Source organism: Rhincodon typus, chromosome 40 (genome assembly GCF_021869965.1).
Source record: "Rhincodon typus isolate 14 chromosome 40, sRhiTyp1.1, whole genome shotgun sequence".
NCBI classification, from domain to species: Eukaryota; Metazoa; Chordata; class Chondrichthyes; order Orectolobiformes; family Rhincodontidae; genus Rhincodon; species Rhincodon typus.
Window position 1 is genome coordinate 3,935,080 of NC_063371.1, and position 12,614 is coordinate 3,947,693.

At 51.1% G+C, this 12,614-nt stretch overlaps 1 protein-coding gene across 1 annotated transcript in view; it reads left to right on the plus strand.

Moving 5' to 3' along the window:
- usp39 (ubiquitin specific peptidase 39) overlaps positions 1-12,614 on the plus strand; it is a 44,179-nt gene that overhangs the window by 7,957 nt on the left and 23,608 nt on the right. Inside the window, exon 3 of the mRNA XM_048618499.1 lies at positions 10,237-10,621. Coding sequence (XP_048474456.1) covers positions 10,237-10,621 — 385 coding nt within the window. The remainder of the gene's footprint in view (positions 1-10,236; positions 10,622-12,614) is intronic.

Consider the following 12,614-nt stretch of genomic DNA (forward strand, 5'->3'; position numbering starts at 1 on the left):
AAGAGCAGGTCAGAGGCTGGGAATCCTGCAGCGAGTAACTCCCCTCCCGACTCCCCCTCAAAGCCTGTCCCACCATCGACAAGGCACAAGTCAGGAATGTGATGGGATACTCCCCTCTTGCCCCGGATGGAGGCAGCTCCAACAACACTCGAGAAGCTCAACACCATCCAGGGACAAAGCAGCCCCCCCGGTTCGATTGGCCCCACATCCACAAACATCCCACTTCCCCCCCACCACCGACGCTCAGTAACAGCAGTGTGTACCATCTACAAGATGCACTGCAGCAACTCACCGAGGCCCCTCAGACAGCACCTTCCAAACCCACGACCCACTTCCATCCAGAAGGACAAGGGGCAGCAGGTACATGGGAACACCACCCCCTGCAAGTTCACCCTCCGAGCCCCTCACCGTCCCTGATTTGGAGATATATCGGCCGTTCCTTCAGAGTCAAAAATCGTGGAATTCCCTCCCTAATGGCAATGTAGGTCAACCCACAGCAGGAGGACTGCAGCAGTTCAAGAAGGCAGCTCATCCCCACTTTCTCAAGGGGCAACTAGGGATGGGCAATAAAGGCTGGCCAGCCAGCGACGCCCACATCTCACAAATGAATAGAAAAAGAAAAGAGAGAGATTACTGCTGCTGAGGGAATGCAATAAAGATTCTACAGACATGTTCCCAGGCAGATGGGACTGTCCTATGAACAAAGATTGGGCTAACTTGGCCCGTATTCTCTAGACCTTTGAAGATTGAGAGGTAATTCTCACTGAAACCTACAAAACACCTAAAGGGAGAGCCAGTGTAGATGCGGGTAAAATGCAATCCCCTCGAGTAAATTGATACAAAGGACTTGCCAATACTGGAGGTGGGAAACAAGAACAGAAATTGCTGGAGAAATTCAGCAAGTCTGGCAGCACCTGGGGAGAGAGAAGGCAGAGTAAATATTTAGAGTCTATACCGACCCTCTGAATAGCATACCAAACCACCCCACCCACACCCACACCCACACCCAACCCTTATCCCTGTAACAACAAGGTGCAGGGCTGGATGAACACAGCAGGCCAACAGCATCATAGGAGCAGAAAGGCTGATGTTTCGGGCCTAGACCCTTCATCAGAAAAGGGGGAGGGGAATGGGGTTCTGAAATAAATAGGGAGAGAGTGGGAGGCGGATAGAAGAGGGATAGAGGAGAGGATAGGTGGAGAGGAAACAAACAGGTCAAAGAGGCGGGGATGGAGCCAGGAAAGGTGAGTGTAGGTGGGGAGTTAGGAAGGGGATAGGTCAGTCCAGGGAGGACGGACAGGTCAAGGGGGCGGGATGAGGTTGGTCGGTAGGAGATGGAGATGCGGCTTGAGGTGGGAGGAGGGGATAGGTGGGAGGAAGAACAGGTTAGGGAGGAAGGGACGAGCTGGACTGGTTTTGGGATGCTGTAGAGGGAGGGGAGATTTTGAAGCTTGTGAAATCCACATTGATACCATTGGGCTGCAGGGTTCCCAAGCGGAATATGAGTTGCTGTTCCTGCAACCTTCGGGTGGCATCGTTGTGGCACTGCAGGAGGCCCAGGATGGACATGTTGTCTGAGGAATGGGAGGGGGAGTTGAAATGGTTCGCGACTGGGAGGTGCAGTTGTTTATTGCGAACCGAGCGTAGGTGTTCTGCAAAGCGGTCCCCGACCCTCCGCTTGGTTTCCCCGATGTAGAGGAGGCCACACCGGGTACAGCGGATGCAGTATACCACATTGGCAGATGTGCAGGTGAACATCTGCTTGTAATCCTGCATTCCCCATGGCCGATCCACCCTAACCTGCACATCCCTGGGCACTATGGGTAATTTAGCATGGCCGATCCACCCTAACCTGCACGTCCCTGGGCACTATGGGTAATTTAGCACGGCCAATCCACCCTAACCTGCACGTCCCTGGGCACTATGGGTAATTTAGCACGGCCAATCCACTCTAACCTGCACATCCCTGGGCACTATGGGTAATTTAGCACAGCCAATCCACCCGAACCTGCACATCCCTGGGCACTATGGGTAATTTAGCACGGCCAATCCACCCGAACCTGCACATCTTTAGACTGTGGGAGGAAACCGGAGCACCTGGAGGAAACCCACACAGACAGTCACCCTGAGGGTGGAATCGAACCCGGGTCCCTGGGCTCCGTGATGCAGCAGCGCCAACCACTGGGGCACCATCGGGAGGGTATTTCTCCTCGACCGTGAGCGGGCATCCGATCTGAAGATGTTCGGATCATTTGGCAACAGGTGAGGAGTGGCAAGTAGGGGTGAGGCGAAGCCAGATGTCGAAGTGGCATTTGCATGAAAAATAAGACGGGGTCGGGGTTCGACGATAGATGCCAAGGGTTGCCGAGAGGTAACAGTCGCGAGTGAAACCGTTGCGAGTGGTTTGCAGGCTACAATGAGGAGGCCCAGTTCGCGGTCACGACAACCGTCCAACTGAGACTTGGGGGACAGGCATTGAAAAATGGTCAACTGTGTTGAAAGCGGAGAATGATGGGGAGCGGAAATTCATTTGGCTCACAGTCAAGGGGTTTTCATTTGTCACTGCCAACTGCAAGGACAGCTGAGGGATTTGTGCTCTGGGAGTTTTAAATTACAAGAGTATTCAATGGGCCTGTGGGAGGGGGTTAGAAGGGGACCCCAGCGCTATTATAGACCTCTTGAAATTGGATCCTTAGCATACCTTGCAGTGCCACGCCTTTCTTGCAGCGTTGCGCTGGTGGTTCTGTTTCCACATCCCCCCCAAACACACCCCAAACTGTCTCACTGATAAATTCACACCGTCTGCTGCAATGGGGGTCCCGTCATTTCTTCTGTTGCAACTCAGCCAGTCCCTTGAGGGAACGGGCTCTGACTGAAATCCCCCAGTCAGAGTTGCATTATTTTGCGACTCGTATCACCAGGACACCGCCAAGGGGCTGAGAGTAAACACCCGCAAACTCTTCAGCTGTCTTTTGCAAACAAATTATTTCCCCAACCAGGACGAGCTGAAATCTCTGCAGCTCTTTGGCTCAGGACGTCAGATGTTTGACCCAGGGGGCTGTACGGTCAAGGGGGCACACCGTCACATTTCAAAATATAAACGGCACGGGAGAAACTGAGACAGTGAACGCAGGACTCTAGTTACAGAAAACCATTTATGGAGACATCTGTTGCTAGGATAGCATACATTCAGTTGCATACTTTAACCATTCTGGGACTGCAGTAGTAGTTAGATAGAGTGACACTGACTGACTTTCTAAACCAGATAAAACTCTGAATTGCTAGATGACCCTTCCCCACTGCTTTAACAGTTTAAAAAAAAAACAAACGCACAGCCTCACGCCATCTGCTTTCAAGGTGAAGACCCAGAAATTTTAATTGATGTCCGAATTCTTCCCCTGGCTCACCCATCTCATCACATCACCCGAAAAGGAGTTCGAATCCCCATTCCAGAGATCTGAGCAATCTCCCCAGGGCAGTATTATGCGTGTATTATACTGTCAGAGACAGTAGAGTAATACGTAGAGTTATCTACCCACGCTCTGGCCTGGGTGGATTTTCTGGCTCAAAGGATAGAGTACCCTCTCAAACCGAACCAGATTCGCCTTAACCCGGTTCTCAGGGATCTTGCTGTGCACAGGTTTCTGACCTCGTTCTTTGCATTACAAGCACTTCAACAGCACAGAACATGTGGTGGGTGTCCTTAAGATGTGAACGGCGCAATAAAAATGCAATCCTGTCTTTTCCTCCCCATTCTTTTATTCCTTCTTGAAACCTTACCCTCAAAGTATTTAACTTCCTCATTTAATCTTTGTACCTTGCTGGCAATTATCGTTGTATTTTCATCTGTGGTCAGATGTGGGGAATGAGGGGTATAGATAGGGTTAATGGTAAGTGTCTTTCCCCTAGGATGGGGATTTCAAGACTAGGGGGAGCACATTTTTAAGGAGGGAGGAGAGAGATTTTAAAAAGACACCAGGGGCAAATTTTTTCACACAGAGAGTGGTTCGTGTGTGGAATGAACTTCCTGAGGAAGTGGTGGATGTGGGTACAGTTACAACGTTTAAAAGACATTTGGATAAGTACATGGATAGGAAAGGTTTGGGGGGATATGGGCCAGAAGCAGGCAGGTGGGACTAGTTTAGTTTGGGATTATTGTTGGCCAAAGCTCAGCAGGTCTGGCAGTATTTGTGAAGAGAAATCAGAGTTAATGTTTCGGGTCCGGTGACCCTTCTTCAGAAGATTCTGATCTTCCAAAAGTCTCTCCACTCTGGAACCGTAGCTTCAGACTGGAAAATCTTTGGAATTACAGACTAGCTAACTTCACACGTCCTCTGCTAGGTATAAAGTGACTGAACATTTGGAAATCTTTCTAAGATAACAAGGTGTGGAGCTGGATGAACACAGCAGGCCAAGCAGCATCAGAGGAGCAGGAAGGCTGACGTTTCGGGTCTGGACCCTTCTTCAGAAAATCTTTCTATCTGTGCTTAGGGAGCGGGAGAGATTCGTAAAGGGTAGCTCCTTCCTGACATACTTAATTGAAGAGAGCTGGGCAGGACAAGGCTGGTAGCTGCTATTAATATTCTAGAACTTATTCGTCAAAGTCCCTCCTAAGAGATCGTTGGCCCGGGGGGAGAAATTTGTTGCCATAGCATTACTTTGAAAAGCAATATGCAGACATACATTTCTCGAACAATTCACAAGACAAGTTACTGATTTTAGAACAGAGTTGTAGATTTTATTTTCATTCATTTTGTGGGACATGGGCATCGCTGGCCAGGCCCAGCATATATTGCCCCGTTTCCTCCTATTTTCCCCACTTGAGAAGCTGGGGGTGAGCCGCTGCAGTCCGTGTGGTGTAGGGACCCCCACACAGTGCCCTCAGGGAGGGAGTTCCAGGATTTCTGACCCAGCGACACTGAAGGAATGGCCGATATATTTCCAAGTCGGGGACGGTGAGGGGCTCGGAGGATGAACTTGCAGGGGGTGGTGTTCCCATGTACCTGCTGCCCCTTGTCCTTCTGGATGGAAGTGGGTCGTGGGTTTGGAAGGTGCTGTCTGAGGGGCCTCGGTGAGTTGCTGCAGTGCATCTTGTAGATGGTACACACTGCTGTTACTGAGCGTCGGTGGTGGGGGGGAGTGGGATGTTTGTGGGTGTGGTGCCAATCGAGCCGGGGGCTGCTTTGTCCCTGGATGGTGTCGAGCTTCTTGAATGTTGTTGGAGCTGCCCCCATCCGGGGCAAGTGGGGAGTATTCCACCGACTCCTGACTTGTGCCTTGTCGATGGTGGGACGGGCTTTGGGGGGAGAGTCAGGAGGGGAGTTACTCGCTGCAGGATTCCCAGCCTCTGACCTGCTCTTGTAACCGCTGTGTTCATGTGGTGGGTTCAGTTCAGTTTGTGGTCAATGGTAACCCCCAGGATGTTGATAGTGAGGTGGGGATTCAGTGATGGGAACACCATTGAATGCCAAGGGGGCGATGGTTAGATTCTCTCTCGTTAGTGATAGTCATAGCCTGGCATTTGTGTGGCGCGAATGTCACTTGCCACTTGTCAGCCCGAACCTGGATATTGTCCAGATCTTGTGGCATTTGAACACGGATTGCTTCAGTATCTGAGGAGTCCCGAATGGAGCTGAACATTGTGCGAACATCAGCGAACATCCCCCACTCCTGACCTAATGATGGAGGGAAGGTCATTGATGAAGCAGATGGTTGGGCCGAGGACACTACCCTGAGGAACTCCTGCAGAGATGTCCTGGAGCTGAGATGACTGACCTCCCACAACCACCACCATCGTTTGTGAATCGATAAGGGACACAGGGCGAAGGTAGCGAGCTGGAGTTGGGCTATGATCTTGCTGCAAGGCAGGACTGCCTTGAGGAGTTGAATAATGAATCTGCGAACAGGAAGGGGTGAGAGGGATTTGGGCCAAACGCAGGCAAATGGACCAGATTAATTCAGGATATCTGGACGAGTTGGAATCGAAGTGTCAGTTTCTGTGGGCCGTGCACCCCTATGACTGGATCCGCCTCCACCCTTGAAAAAAAAAACGCAAGCTGCCCCCAGCAGCCTATTTCGAACAGGACGGGAGGGAGAAGGAAGAACGTTGGAAACGGAGTACAAATCGAAAGCAGTTAAGTGGCGTCAGAGCGTGTCGATTAAACAAAAAAAAACCCGCACGATTGAAGAGACTTTGGAGCAGGTCAGAGTCGAAAACAGCTAAAGGATCTGCTTTATTGCTGACGTTCCAAGTTGTGGGAAACGGAGCTGTGGATTCCAACATGGCACAGCACACCGGAAATCTCGGAAGTTTGAAAGGTTGGTGGTTGGGGGGTGGGGATGGGGGGGAGGTGGTGCCTGGCTTAAAACATGAATCAAATAGGGCCAAGTATTGTGTGAATCTGGTCTCTGAGCTACTAACTCTCTCGGTAGACTGTCCCAGACAGTCTCAGAGTAAGGATTGTTATAAATGGAGTTTGGTTCAATTGGGGTGGGGGTGGTGTTGGGAAATGGGGTTCAAAGTGAGACAACCAATCATGAAATTCCATAGGCGGTGCTGTTCCCATTCCAGTCAGCATTTTTGGGAATAACGCCCCTCGGAGGGAGAAAAGGAAGACTCCAAGCGTGATATCTTCAACGCTCCCCTCTGATTTGGCTCCTTTTTATCTTTCTCGGGATGGCACAGTTGGGGATAACCAAAAACAGAAACAAATGCATGATAGGAGGCTCTCAATGTTTTCTCCTTGCCCCACTCGGAGTACGCTGACGTCGAGTACAGCAAGCTGCCGAGGACGGGGGATTCTCTGCGCATTCTTAAGACCCGCCATTATAAGCAGGACCCCATCTCAGCTCTGAACGCTGCCCACAGTCAAATTGGCTGACGACTGGCACTCACACACCCACCAGTAAGATCAAAGTTCTGCCAAAATTATCTACATGAACGAGTTGGATGCAGATACAGGAGGTATGGTTAGTAAGTTTGCAGATGACACTGAAATTGGAGGTTGTAGTGGACAGCGAAGGTTACCTCAGAGTACAACGGGACCTCGATCAGATGGGCAATGGGCCGAGGGGCGGCAGATGGAGTTTAATTTAGATAAATGTGAGGAGCTGCATTTTGGGAAAGGCACATCAGGGCAGGACTTATACACTTAATGGTAAGGTCCTGGGGAGTGTTGCTGAACAAAGAGACCTTGAGGTGCAGGTACGTAGTTCCTTGAAAGTGGAGTTGCAGGTAGACAGGGCGGTGAAGAAGGTGTTTGGTACGCTTGCCTTTATTGGTCAGTGCATTGAGTATAGGAGTTGGGAGGGTCATGTTGCGGCTGTACAGGACATTGGTTAGGGCCACTTTTGGAATATTGCATTCTATTCCGGTCTCCCTGCTAGAGGAAGGATGTTATTAAACTTGAAGGGGATCAGAAAAGATTTGTAAGAATGTTGCCAGAGTTGGAGGGTTTGGGCTATAGGGAGAGGCTGGGGCTATTTTCCCGGAGCGTCGGAGGCTGAGGGGTGACCTTATAGAGGTTTATAAACTCATGAGGGGCATGGATAGGGTGAATAGTCAAGGTCTTTTCCCCAGGGTAGGGGGAGTCCAAAACTAGAGGGGCATAGGTTTAAGGTGAGAGGGGGAAAGGTTTAAAAGGGGAGCTGAGGGGCAACTTTTTCATACAGAGGGTGGTGTGTGTATGGAACGAGCTGCCAGAGGAAGTGGTGAAGGCTGGTACAATGACAACATTTAAAAGGCATTGGGATGGGTACATGATTAGGAAGGGTTTAGAGGGATATGGGACAAATGCTGGCAAATGGGACTGGATTAATTTAGGATGTTTCCGGCTGTATGTCTCAATGACTCTATCTCCGCACGCTGTCAAATCTTGCCCAAATGCAGATGAGCTGCTGGTGCTCACTGGGAGGATCCAACTCAGTCTGGGCAGTATGCCAGTCTGTGCTGCCCATGTACCACACTCACCACCAGCCCCGCCCCCCCCAACCCTCCCCATCCCGGCGGGACTGGATGCCCATCATGCCTCAGAGAAACATTGGAAACAAGAACTACGGTAGGCCATTCGGACCTTTGAGCCTCCTCCTCCATTCGAGATGCCATCAGCTCAGCGCCCCATCCCACTTTTGCCCCATGAGGAACTGTCCTTACACCTTGTGTAGCGCGGGTCCAGATGCACTGCCTGGGAGCGTAGCGGGAGCTGATCCTATCAAGGGACGTTGGCAAAGCAAAGCGGGTAATAATCCTAAGCGAGAAAACTGGCAGGGCCGTGGGGAGAGATGGCAGGAGAGTGGCACCAGCTGAGACATCTTATATATATACATATGAAATAAATAAATATATATAAAAATCCGAGAACGCTGAAGAATCTCTGCAGCATGCGTGGAGACAGAGAGAGAGAGAGAGAGAAAGCGAGAAACTTCAAAGTCCGGTGACTCGTCTTCGGAGCATTGCGCACAAAGGCAGGGAGATGCCTGTTGATATGTGAACGCACCTACCCTCACCCAGCAAGCACCAGGTTTGAGCTGCAGCTGCTTCACAAATGATTGCACGGATCGCTTTGGTGGGGACCTGCTCCATTTGTGGTGGGGGAGGGGGGAGCGTGCTTTGAAACTGTTGAGCGCTGGAATTAAAGTAATGCCAGTCGTCGTGCCCACTTTCAGTCCTGCCCACTCGCGTCTCAGACTGTGGGCAGCGGCTAATCCTCCCTTTTTTTAAAAACTCGATCGCTGACAACTGACCATCGAAGAAATGTCACTCCAGCCCTAGCAGCTACTGGAAAGCGTTACGTCAGCTCCTTCGCTGCCAGGAGCGAGTTAAATGAACATTGGCAGCTTTTTGTGAGACGAAAGCAGCCCTGGCACGCCCATTGTTTCCAAAGACACTGTCAAAAAGACCTAAAGCTGCAACAGACACTAGTCAGACCACAGATAGAAAAGCCCTGATTGGTTTCAGGGCCCCATATCCAAGCAGAGATAGACTGGCCATGGGAGGCAGCCCAGAGTAAGTTCACTCGGCTGATCCCAGGTATGGAGGGACTGTCTTATGAGGAGAGGTTTGAGCAGGTCGGGGCTATTGAGAGGCAACCTTATTGACACTTACAAGATTCTTAGAAGGACTTGACAGGACGCATGTGGAATAGTGGACTGACACAGTGGCCCAGTGGTTAGCACCTGGGTTCAATTCCAGTCTCTGGGAGGTGGGTGGCAACTGTGTGGGGAGTTTGCCCATTCTCCCCCCCACCGTGTCTGAGTGGGGTTTCCCCCGGATGCTCTGGTTTCCTCCCACAGTCCAAAGATATGCAGATTAGAGTGGAATGGCCATGCTAACTTACCCATAGTGCCCAGGGACGTGCAGGTTAGGGTGGATTGGCCATGGGAAATTACCCATAGTGCCCAGGGATGTGCAGGTTAGAGTGGATTGGCCGTGCTAAATTACCCATAGTGCCCAGGGACGTGCAGGTTAGGGTGGAATGGCCATGCTAAATTACCCATAGTGCCCAGGGATGTGCAGGTTGGGGTGGATTGGCCGTGCTAAATTACTCATAGTGCCCAGGGATGTGTGGGTTAGGGTGGATTGGCCGTGCTAAATTACTCATAGTGCCCAGGGATGTGCGGGTTAGGGTGGATTGGCCGTGGGGAATGCAGGGTTTAGTGGGTTGGGACTGCGTAAGATGCTCTTCAGAGGATGAGCATGGGCCGAATGGCCTGCTCTCACTTTGTAGGGATTCTATAAAGTTGCTTCCCCTTGTGCGAGAGGGCGTAATGTCAGAATAAAGGGTCAGCCATCGAAGACAGGGATGAGGAGGAATCTATTCCAAGAGGAGTGAATCTGTGGAATTCTTCACCGCGGAGGGCTGTCGGGTCTGAAGTTTATTTAAGGCTGCGACAGACAGATTTTGTTTTTAATCGGGAAGCGAGTCAAGGGTTTGGGGGTAAAGGCAGAAAAGTGGGATGAACAGATCGAATGGCGGAGCAGGCCCGATGGGCTGAGTGGCCTCATTCTGCCGCTACGTCTTATCATTTAGTGCCATTTCTAATCAAAAGATTATCTCCGAATCCGCTTCCCGGGTTGTTTTTGGATGGCAGCCAACAGCTCGCTGTGTAAAAAATGATGTCTCCTCACCTCCGACATCGTCCTTCGTAGGATTGAAACAAGGAACGCGCAGGCAGCTGAAGTCCAGGATAAGCAGGGTCAATCTGGTTTCATCTCTGCAACCCTGACAACTTCGCTAGGGGTCGTACAACACTGGCAAGGCCACGAGAAAAACAACATTCCCGGGTTCGGAGCCGTGCGAGGCTGGCATTTGGCAGGAACGTTGCAGCAGGTGGCGGCTTCCTGCTCCCCGGTCAATCCCTCGGCAAACGCTCCGACGGAAGCGAACGTTTAGGGAAAACTCCCAGGGTGCCCCTCTCCGGCCCCGTCTCGACGAGAATCGGCTCAGGCACGCTTGGGAGGACCGGCAAAGAACAGTTGGCCTCAGTGCCACGGCCTCTTCAGCTGTGCCTGTACATCGAGACCAAAATAAGCCCCAGTTATAAAATTAACCCGGCTTCAAGCAAGCGAGGAAAACTGAGAAGCGAAGGAAGGAAATGGAGAAGAGAACAAGGGCAGGAAGGCGTGAGACTTGAACCAAGAGCAGGGACAGTCTTGCATCTCAATGCATTGGGGTCTAAATCCTTCACGAGGACATCTGAGCGCATATTTTTCCCTGGAGCGTCGGAGGCTGAGGGGGTGACCTTATAGAGGTTTATAAAATCCCAAGGGGCATGGATAGGGTGAATAGCCAAGGTCTTTCTCCCCCAGGGTAGGAAAGTCCAAAACTAGAGGGGCATAGGTTTAAGGTGAGAGGGGAAAGATTTAAAAGGGGACCTGAGGGGCAACTTTTTCACGCAGAGGTTGGTGCGTGTGTGGAACAAGCTGCCAGATATATCGCCAGCTTGAGATGTGCTGACGTGAAATTGTGTTTCCCAGAAATAAAGATGTTGGGAAAGGGAAGCTGAGGAATATTGTCACGTAGATACAAAGACCATTAAAAAGGCACTAACGACGAAGTAGGTAAGGGATGGAATTGGTGATTTTGAATGAGAAATGGCAATTTTCACAATCTCGAGACACCCCAAAGACCTTTACAACCAATAACGTTGCTTTTGAAATGGAGTCGTTGTTAAAATACAGCCATTTTTTTTTGTGGCACACTCTCCCATGGACCGTGAACGGATAATTAACCTTTCCTGATTTTGTCGGACGGAGGGATATAAGTTGGTGGGCCTTTCCTCATCTGTCTTCAAACAGCACCATGGGATCCCCAAGGACAAGCCGAGAGGGCCTCAATTTAATGCCCATTGGACACTTTTCTCGGTGTGGAGCTCCCTCGGTATCTCACTGGAGCAGCTAAAGTGGGCTTTTGGACGCAGGTGCTAAAGAACTACCACCGAGGTCACACAGCACGGAAACAGACCCTTCGGCCCAACCGGCCCATGCCGACCATAATCCCAAACTAAACTAGTCCCACCTGCCTGCTCCTGGCTCATATCCCCCCAAACCTTTCCCTATTCATGTACTTATCCAAATGTCTTTTAAACGTTGTAACTGTCCCCACATCCACCACTTCCTCTGGAAGCTCATTCCACACATGAACCACACTCCGTGTAAAAAAATTGCCCCTCATGTCTTTTTTTAAATCTTGCTCCTCTCACCTTAAAATATATGTCCCCTAGTCTTGAAATCTCCTCCCCAAGAGAAAAGACACCTACCATTCACCCTATCTATACCTCTCTCATGGTTTTATAAACCTCTATAAGGTCACTCCTCAAAACCACAATGGAAAAGGCCAGTGAGTATTCACAAAGAAGTTGTGAGGTTACAGCTACAAAGAGAGACGTGCGAATTAAGATTGGGACATTTAAGTTGCAAGCTTAAGGAAGGTGCTGATGATAACTCCGCAAGGTCCAATTGGATTAGGTTTCTTGTCGCGTGTACTCAGATGAGAATAGGGAAATGAAGTAAAAGAGTTAACACGACTGCTGTGCACAGGGTAACCATGGGGCAGAGAAAAATAAGAAGCAAACTTATAAAGAGGAACATCTCAGGCTCTCTCAGAGGGCTCCCCGCAGCAGACTTCTCGCTGATGCCAGGCTAGCCGCTGGGTCGCTGCTGTCCCCCCCTTCACCGCCAACTCCCCCCGCCTTCACCACCTATCCCCCCTTCACCGCCAACTCCCCCCACTTCACCGCCGATTCCCCTTCACTGCCAACTCCCCCCCTTCACTGCCAACCCCCACTTCACCGCCAACACCCCCCCTTCACCGCCAACTCCCCCCTTCACCACCAATTCCCCCCCTTCACCGCCAACTCCCCCCACTTCACCGCCGATTCCCCTTCACTGCCAACTCCCCCCCTTCACTGCCAACCCCCACTTCACCGCCAACACCCCCCCTTCACCGCCAACTCCCCCCTTCACCACCAATTCCCCCCCTTCACCGCCAACTCCCCCCACTTCACCGCCGATTCCCCTTCACTGCCAACTCCCCCCCTTCACTGCCAACCCCCACTTCACCGCCAACACCCCCCCTTCACCGCCAACTCCCCCCTTCACCACCAATTCCCCCCCT